Genomic DNA, 9,984 nt, shown 5'->3' on the forward strand with positions numbered 1-9,984 from the left:
ATTGCTGAAATCAATGCTGGTGGTAGCTTTTTAAGCTTTTCCCTGTGTTTCTGAGTGTTTTCTGTGGTGTGCCTTTGGTGTGCAATTGGAATTTCCAGAAATAGACTCTTACGTTCTCATACCACAGTTTCTCTGAAAGTTGATAATGTCAGCATATGTCCACAATGTCACTTTTTAATTTATTTTTTTTTCTGCACTGTTTCTGTAGATCTACCCACTATCATTTTTTCTTAAAAAGGACTAACACTAAATTTTTTTTGGTGTGATTTTACTTAGAAAGCAACAGGTATTTAGACAGAGCTGGAAACACTGGCTCATTGCAGAGGAGCCCCAAAAGGGAGCCATTCTCATCAGGAGCAGAATGGGAGAGACAACAAATCCTTCAAGAAATGAGGAAGAGGACATCACTTCACAATGACAGCAGCTGGATCCGACAGCGCAGTGCCAGCGTAGTAAATAAAGAGCCTATATGCCTGCCTGGGATTATGAGAAGGTACGAGATATTTTTGGAATTACTTCTCTTCTGTGTAGTGAAGTGAATATTCAATTTCTAGACATATTGTCTGCCTTGGACAGAAGAGATGCCATAATTTTCTTACCTAGGATATAGTGGGAGAAAGGAAGTAACAGAGCACATGTCAGGAAGAATCTGTTAAGTTTCAGACACATGCCAGTTACTCTGTCTACATCATTTCAATCTGGGGAAAATGTTTTGAGGCAGGGACAGTAATTCTGTTTTATGGCATGAAGAAAGTGACTCAAATAGGGAAGACACTTGGACAAAACCATGTGGCTAATAGGTTGCAAGGCCGGATGTGAGACTTCGAAGTGTGATTCAGACACTTAAATCATTTACTCTGCTCTTAGTGCTCCTTTGGCTGCTGAAGGTTTAAAAAATTTAACCTTTTTATATTTATAATGAGGAAATGGTTAGATTGAGATCATGACAGAGGGTCCACAAAGTATAAAATCCTAATTTTTGTGACTTTAATAACGTATATACATAGTTATAAATTAGAGATGCGAGGGTGGACATTTGATAAGATGTATCTTGGATAAATGAATACTGAAGTTACTCTGAATCAATATTTCCATAGCTAACAAACAAGGATTTCTTAATTACTGGCATCAGGCTAATTATCTCAGTATACAAAAAACTTTTGTAAACGAATAATTAAACCCTGACAACTTTATGGAAACAGAGTAATGTGAACAGATAGTTCATAGTAAAAGAAGTAAAAGACATTAAACATAAAAGATCAACACTATTGAAACAATGGTATATCTTGCTTATGTGATTTGGGGCAAGTTAAATGATTGATTAAAATCTAGTACTGACAATTGTAAAAGGAAATAGACATTCTTGTTTCCAGTGGAGTGGACAATTTTTCAGTGTGTCCTGTGAGCAGTAGTTTCTAGCACTTTATTTTCTGGATACATTTGGAGAAGCATGCATGTATATCTTGAGATATTTATTTTATTTTTGGGGGTATACATTTTAATGCTATAATATTAAACAAATACAAAATATATGAATAGCAAAAAAGGGAAAAATTAAAGTACCTACTGAGATTGTACTTAATGCTCATTAAATGAATAGTGATGTTGACAAGGTATATACCTATACAAACTTTATTAAGGAATGAGAGACATATTGCAATACAATACACCACCTCAAAACTTAGTGTTCAAATAATTCATTTTCTTTCACCGTTCTGAGTGGTGACTGGGGCAGTCTTTGCATGGTGTTGGCTAAGGCAACTATAGTCATTTAGAGCAGGAAAAATTTTTGGTTTTTTGCATAAAGGACCAGGCAGTAAATTATGTAGACTTTGTGGGCCACTTAGGTCTCTGTCACATGTTCTTTGCTGGCTTTGTTGCTTTTAATTGACTCTTGAAAAATGTAAAATTTCCTTAACTTGGGAGTTCATGCATTCCCTGGCAGTGGGTTGTGTTGCTGATCCCTGAGGTAGATGCTCCTGAGGGCTGAGCCAGAGCTGTTGGTGGGGAGTGCTATTCTTGGCATGTTCTCCTCGCAGAACTGCTTGGGTTGCGGCCTCATGACACGGCACCTGGATTCAAAGAAGAAACCTTGCAAGAAGAGAGGTCCTAATAGGCAAGCGCTTATAAGACATCATTCTACATATGTTTGCCGATGCCTCATTGGTCCAGGTTGTCACGTGGCCAGGCCCAGAGTCAGGGGGTGGGCGTGGGTACTACACAAAGGGGTGGACACCAGTATGTGAGTCATTGGGGGCCTCTCAGGTATCACATGAACTGACATGAAGATAGTGGAATAAAGCAAGCTATTGAAGAATAGACATTATAGAATAATGTTTAAGAATGCATAGATATGCAAACAGACATGGCTATGATTACACAGGTCAGCGTGCATCTGTATGTGAATATGTGCTTGCATATGTGAGGGAAAAGTCTGGGACAGTGCATAAGGTACAGTGGTTACCTCTGGGGATTAGGGCAGGTAAGTGAGAAAAAAGACAAAATACTTATTTCAAACTTGGGCTAAATGAGAGGATTTTAAAAGCAAAAAAATGGATCAGGTAGAAAAAGCCTTCATAATTTAGAGTCAATTTTTGTAGATCAGAATTAATGTAAGCACAAGACTTTAGAGGGATTCCCCCTAAGTTTGTACCTCAGTCAGCCTGGGAGCTAAATCCTCTTTTAAATGTATATACAATTTAAGGGAAGTGGCTGGTGAATATTTCTATAATATGAATTCTAAATTTTGAATGGCCTAGTAACTTTGGAATCAGAGACCTTAGTTTTAAAGCCAGTTCCCCCACTAACAAGCTCCTTTACTATGAATAAGTTAATTTCTTTGAGATTAAAAAAATTGTATAGTGTTGTGAAGATTAAATATATTTATTATTTTTGTGACAGTGTTTAGTTTGATATTTGGCATATGTAAATACTTAAAATTTTTTTCTGGTTGGATTTTAAAAAATACTTTAAGATTTGGATCTCTAAACTGGTATAAGGGAAGAATGTATGCCTTTGACTTTGTATTTTATTTTTATTAAATTTGAACTTTTAAATTTTTATTTATTTATTTATTTATTTATTTATTTATTTTTATACAAGAACTGGGGTACAGGCCAGAGGCACGGGAGGGTGAGAGGATTCACCAGAGACAGCGGGGAGCTCTGTCTGAGGGGAGCAGTGTGTGAGGTAGGAGAGGTCTGCCGCACCATGTGGGTATCTCCCTGGCCAGCCAGGAATTGAACCTGTGCTGCAGAGGCTGCAGATAGCTTCACAACACTGTGCTCAACCCAATGCACCACCGGGGAGGCCCTGTCTTTGTATTGTATTTTAAAAATATTTCTTAGTATTTTCATTCCACCTTGGTTGGTATTTATTCTTTTACTGAAGCACTAAGTACATAAAAAATTAGAAAGGCTTGTCAAGTGTGAAACAGCATGATACTGCTAAGGAAAACCTTTGCTTGTGAAAAAAAGATCTTTTTTTAATATTAACTGCACTTGCTTGATTAATGCTTGCTTATAAAATGGACATTTAATGACTATTAAAATGATAGATTTCAAGTTGAATGTATTCTATTGATCTTTTCTGCATTGCAGAGGTGAATCTCTAGATAACCTGGATTCCCCAAGATCCAATTCTGGGAGACAGTCGGCTTGGCTCAATCAGCCGAGTGCCATCTACGCTTCTTCCTCTGTTCAAGACTTCAGCCGCCCACCTGCTCAGGGGGTGTCCACATCCAACCGTGCCTACATGCGCAACCCATCCCCCAGTGTACTCCCTTCTTCAGCTGGCTCCGTCAAGACCACCTCTGCCCCTTCCTCCACACCACACAGCCATTCCCCTACATCTGCACAGTCAGGGTCGCAGCAGCGTAATAGGTGAGGCACTTTGGCTTCCAACTTTTCTTTTTGGTTTTAGGGGTATTTTTCTATTAAAATATTCCCCAAATCTTGTCCAAGCTCTCCAGTGAAGAAGAAAAGCCTCTTTGAATGTCTCAAATTCAGTATTTTTTTTTTTATCAGCACAATTAGGAGGGCTTTTTCACACCTTTCCATGCTACCCTGAAGGCATTTATGGACGTCTTGTGAGCCGTTGGAGACCTTTCAAATGTCTACCTCGTTGTTACTGTTTCGTTTGCTTGTGCTTGTGGTCAGTGTCTTAGATGCAGACGTCCCTGAGTAGTTCTTGGTGTGGCGTCATAAAAACATATAGTAGCTCATGAATGCATTTGAAATGCCTGGGCAACAGCAGTATTGAAATATGTTTGACTGTTTCAATGAGACCATAATCCAAGCCCATCTTATAGGAACTGAGTATAAAGGGGAAAACATTCCATAGCCTGTGGAACTTTTAATAAGCTGGATGAAAATGAAATAGACATTGCTTTTTGGATTTTCAAAAAAAAAAAAAAATTACTTGCCTCTCAACTGTTGTGCCAAAGTGTTGTTCAGACTGTATCAACTTTGTAGGGTATATGCTATGGGAACTGTCTAAGAATTATTATGATAGGTCTTCACTCCAGCCTTCCCTTTTGATAGGGATTGAAACTCAGTTACCTACAGGTGTTGGGTTTTTGGTCTTTGTAGCTTTCCCACAGGTTGGTGATGCTTCACACAACATAACCACAAGCAGCAATATTTCGGGTGTCACCCATAATATTCTACAGGTATTTCCTTCTTCTCACAGCAAATGCTGAAAAGTGAAAACACCCTGATTAAGTTGGAGTATTTTTAGGTATCAAATAAAGGCTTTTGTTATGAAAATTCATTTTACATTAATCTAAAATACTTTTACTAGGATCTATAAAAAGTGAGTCAGGGAGTTTGAATTAAGAGAAAGGGGTGAAGATTCATGGTAGATTTGGGAGAGAAATGAAGTCTGTTGTGTGGAACAGAGACAGAGGACATGAATATCTATATACCTGCTCAGAGCCCCACCTTTGCAGAGCAGATGGCCGGCAGCCCATGGGCTTTTCTGCCCTGAAAAGATCTCTATCTGGGGGGTGGCCTCTAACATGAGACATCACCTGCTCTGCACTTTCCAGTGTTTCCAAAGTGCTATGCTAGTTTAGTGCAGTGGGATGCAGAGGTGAGAAGAACCTTCACCTTCCCACTAGAGAGAGAGAGGACTTGTACGTAAAGGAAAGTGGAAAAACCCTCTTAATTTATCTAAAAGGTGTCAGTCAATTGTCCTTTAATTCTGCACGGGGCAGTCCTGTAAGCCAGCAGCACAGTCAGGAAAGCGCTGGCACTTCTGCTCATCTCAGCTAGAATTCTGGGGGTAGGAGGATGGGAAGATGAGGTCCAGATGGTAGATGTGGAGACTTGCAATGTCCTTGGGAAAAGTCTTTGCTGTTCTCTGTGCTCTGAGAGGTGGAGAGACATGATGAGAGTTGGACTTTTAGGATTCATGGGCCAGAAGATGAAGGGCGGGTTATTGGAACAGGAGACTGCTTCTGAGTGCAGGAGAGACTGCACTGGGAAGCGCAGAATGGAGGGATGAAGCTGTTAACAGGGTTTCGGAACTAGCGTGATCCTGACTCAAGGTGCAAGATAACAAAGGTTCATTCTGGTTGTCAGCTGACAATTTCCTCCCGTGGGTATATCGACTTCCTTAAAATATTGCTAATGTTAATACCAGCGTGTGACCCCATCATAACCTGAGCGCAGATGAAAGCCTCCATTCCATTCTTGTTCCGTGTCTAGGTCAGTCAGTGGGAAGCGCGTGTGCTCCTACTGCAATAACATTCTGGGCAAAGGAGCCGCCATGATCATCGAGTCCCTGGGTCTTTGTTATCATTTGCATTGCTTTAAGGTGAGACTGAGACAAACAGCCTGCAGGCCCGCAAAGCTTTGCTGGGAGGAGCGCATGGCTTCATTGATCGCTGGGTGTGGACCTGCCGCTAACAAGCTAGGCGCTACCTGTGTCGTCATATGTGCTGCATATTGAACCGCAAATTGCCTGCTACCGCCTCGTTGTCATATCTTGAACCCAATTTCAAAAATTAAATCTGCAAACACGATGCACTCCCTACTTCCAATCTGTTAGGATCCTCTAAGTAAACTTCTACAGTGAAGAAAAGCTTTCTCTAACATGCTGCCTTAGACACACTGAAGTTTACCAGTGTTATCAACAGCATGGGGACTGCAGTTACAGCAGTGTCTGAACACCTCGCTTAGCACAGGGAAAATATATAAGCATGTATTTTTCACACATGTATATGTAAATATTTTTACAGTTACACAGTCTGCTCTCACCTGATAGGTTCTTGCACTTGAGAAACAACTAAGGCTGTGACTACCCCATTTTGCACTGTCTTGAGAGACTCATTGATTCTTGAATTTGCATTGGGCCTGGGGATTTGGTTATGGATCCTGGAGTCCCACAGACTGAGCTCGTTTAAGCTTGTCTGTTGCTGACTTGGGTTGTTCCTGGGCAGAACAGAATGAGTCGAAATGCTTAGCGTTTGGGCACGGGGAACCAAGATACACAGCCTTGAAGTGAAAGTGCCACGGGAACATTTGCCCAGTTAGTGCAGAGGGGACGTGGGTGGCCCACCCCAGATGGAATTGCAGAAACCCAGTCTTCAATTCACTTGGCCAGTTCTTTCATGTGGCGCCTTCTCCTTTTATACTCCTCTGTGAGAAATGAAGACTAAATCCCTCTAAGTCCATCAGTGAGTCATTTGTACTCTTTAGTATATTTAGAATGATCCTCTTGGTTCTCAAAATTGGCTTTATGAATTCTTTAATGTCTCATCTGGCAGGCTTGATTTTAATTTACTAATTATCTTTTGGCCTCTTTTTTTTTTCCTTTGCTGACACATATCTAAGCTTAGAAGCTGCATTCTGCTCAATTTTTTAATTTTGCCTGGGTATGCCCTAAGCATCCTTGAGTTGGCTGATGTGGTTGTTCTTTTGTTTCCCTCCAGTGTGTTGCCTGTGGGTGTGACCTCGGCGGTTCTTCCTCAGGAGCCGAAGTCAGAATCAGAAACAACCAGCTCTACTGCAACAACTGCTATCTCAGATTCAAATGTAAGAGAGCAAATCAGGGAGAAAATTTCCTGTCTTTTAAGGAGAACCCGGGTCCCCATGCATTTCCCTGATCCTGCCACCGGCTCCACTTCCACCTCCCTGCCTTAGAGTGCCAGGTTTTTAGAATTTGAGTCTGTTCTCTTTAAGAGAGTACGCTGAGAGGGCCCAGGGGTCAGGACTCCAACCACAGCCTAGTGGATGCCCAGAGTGAGGACAGCATCCTGTGCCATCTGCTCAGAGTCTGGAGAAACTTTTAGTGATTTGAGGATACAGTTAAAATGAACCTTCTGTGTAGACTGTCATCCTTTTGTTGGCTAAGGACTGGTCCCTCATGATGTGATTTCTATTATTTAGCAATTGGCTTTATTTTATATGATTGAAAATAGGACCAACTTTAAACAATATGGCTTAATAAGTAGTTTATGCCTTGTGTTACTATATAATCATAGGTCAGTATATATAGCATTTTTAAAAAGGAGTGCATTAATTTTGATTATATGGGCTTTTTTGCATTTTAGGAAAAATTGAATTTTTCAAAAACTTCCCATGCTATTTTATGTCTAAGCATATTTTTGCTTATGTGTTTTGGAAAGCATGCGATAATGTGTGAGAGTACATATATGTCGTAGCTACATAAAGACAACCATGACTGCTATTTATATCTTGAACCTTGATGCTGGTAACATGTGTTTCTTCCTTATTGTGAAAGGGTGTTACAAGTGGTATCAGAAAAACCATTTGCTTTTGAACTCTGAGGTATTTATTTGGCCCTTTATGTGAAGAGTGCTTTGGAAATGACTCAAGCCTCCTCAACTCTGTTTCATCTGTCTTGGGTTCTGAGCTTTCCTACCACAGTGGTCCAGCCCTTCCCTGGATGCTGCCACGAGGTTGGAGAGCATCAAGGCTGGGCACCTCATGGGGGAGTGTGTGTGTGTGCACTTTTCTCTCTTTAATCAAATTCCAAAGCCAAATATAATTGATTTTTGGAATCATCGAAGAAAAATTGCCCACGCCTCCTCTCCTCCAATACCAATAATAGAGTGGAGTGTAATTTGTCTCCATATCACCAGTTAATTTTTATTCCATTCTTGCAAATAAAGAACTCGAGACCCCTGAGGCTGTATTTTGCCTCCTTTTATCCTGAATGACAAGGTTGCTCTTTCTACTTCATGGGACCATTTTCTGAGTGATTCCTGCCATGTCATGCAGGTGGTGATATTCAAGTGTTTCTGAATCTAAGCACTTTTCTTTCTTCTCTCCTTGCTGATCAGCTGGACGGCCAACTGCCATGTGATGTAAGCGTGCACACGAAAGCCCTGTTGCAGATAGAAGAGGAGGTGGTTGCTGCTGATGTAGATCTATAAATATTTGTTGTATGTCTTTTGGGCTCTCTTTTCAAAAAAAGGATAACACTTTTTTTTTGGCCTCTTTAGATGACATCAGAGTATTAGTCTTGGTAGAACTTGTATTTTTGTTGTTTATTTATAAGAAGGTAATTATGTGTGGGGAAAAAAGTACAGTATTTACCTATTGGAGTCACATCTTAAAAGCACAAGGGAAAAAAGAAGAACTTTAAAATATTTTTGAGGCTGGTAATCTAGTTTGGTTTCCAAGTGGTGTTTTGAAAAAGGTTATTTTATTGTTTTTTTAAAAAGGTTCTGAAACATTTGAAATAGTTAATATAAATATGTAACTGCATTTGCTCTGCTTATTGTAATGTACACTAAATTAATGCAGAACCATGTGGGAGATTTCCCTAAAATTCATGCATAAATTTGTTTTCTGTGTCCTTCTATCTATGTAATACTATGATTTTTAAGAAAATTTAGCTTATGTAACATTTCGTTTGCTTGATGAGGGGAGGTCTATATTCTTCACCAGAATTGTTTCTGAGCAATTCCTAATGGAAAACTGCTACTTTACATTAATGAAAAATAATCATAGTTTGTATTCCAGAGGTTTTTTTCCAGAAACTAGCAAACCTTTCTGTTTAACTGCATTTGTAAATAAACTTGCTCATGCATTTTAAGAGTGGCGCTTCTTTATCTTGTGTGTGGATGTGTTTGTGAAGTTCTGGCTGCTAAGTCATATTCAAGAATATTCAAGAGGAGACTTTTCTTATGTTTTATTTAGCAGCTTTGCTGAGGCATTACATTTGACATAGAAACTGTACAGAATTGAATTATACAATTTGACAAGCTTGGCAAGTATGTATACATGTGAAACTATCACCATAAACATGGTAACTGTTTTAATCGAAAAATATTAACCAGGATCTTTAAGTTTAATGGGAAGTTATATTTTGGAATGAAATAGGTTCTTATAAGAGGTGACATGAATCGTGAATCATTGCATTATTTGCATAAAATTTTATTCATTTACTTTCTTAGTGATAAAAAATATAGCAATATAGTGATAGAAAATCTATAGAACCAAATACACACACTCTAATGTTTTAGAAATTTGGAATGGGAATGGAGGCATACAAAGCTTTAATATACTTTGAGCAAATATAAACTTGCTTCGATCCTTTATAACAATGAAAGTGGAGTGGATGATTATGGGATGTGAGAAGTGTATTGGATTAGGTTACAAATATATAAGAAGCTCGAAATGGGAGAAAATTAAAGTTTTAGTTACTTATTCTTTATTTCTGATTATTAAAGTAATGTGTTTGGTGAATTGGTGCCACCCTTATGGAAAACAGTGTGGAAGTGTCTCAAAACATTGAGCATGGATCTCTCATTTGACCCAGTAACTGTCCTCCTAGGCATCTATCGAAAAATTTCAAAAACACTAATTTGAAAAGAGACTTGCACTCCTATGTTTATTGCAGCACTATTCACTATAGTTAAACTAAGGACATATCCTAAATGCCCCAGAACAGATGAGTGCGTCAAGAAGACTTGGTGTCTATCTACACAATGGAATACTACCCAGTGGTCAA

General features: G+C 39.2%; 1 protein-coding gene across 1 annotated transcript in view; it reads left to right on the plus strand.

Moving 5' to 3' along the window:
- Window positions 1-8,401, plus strand: part of LMO7 (LIM domain 7) — a gene marked incomplete at both ends in the record, with an annotated part of 91,141 nt that extends 82,740 nt beyond the window's left edge. Inside the window, 4 exon segments of the mRNA XM_084234901.1 lie at window positions 277-493; window positions 3,600-3,881; window positions 6,935-7,037; window positions 8,309-8,401. Coding sequence (XP_084091027.1) covers window positions 277-493; window positions 3,600-3,881; window positions 6,935-7,037; window positions 8,309-8,401 — 695 coding nt within the window.
- Between the last annotated feature and the right edge of the window lie 1,583 nt (window positions 8,402-9,984).

This window comes from Talpa europaea (genome assembly GCF_964194135.1).
Source record: "Talpa europaea genome assembly, chromosome: 6".
Classification (NCBI taxonomy): Eukaryota; Metazoa; Chordata; class Mammalia; order Eulipotyphla; family Talpidae; genus Talpa; species Talpa europaea.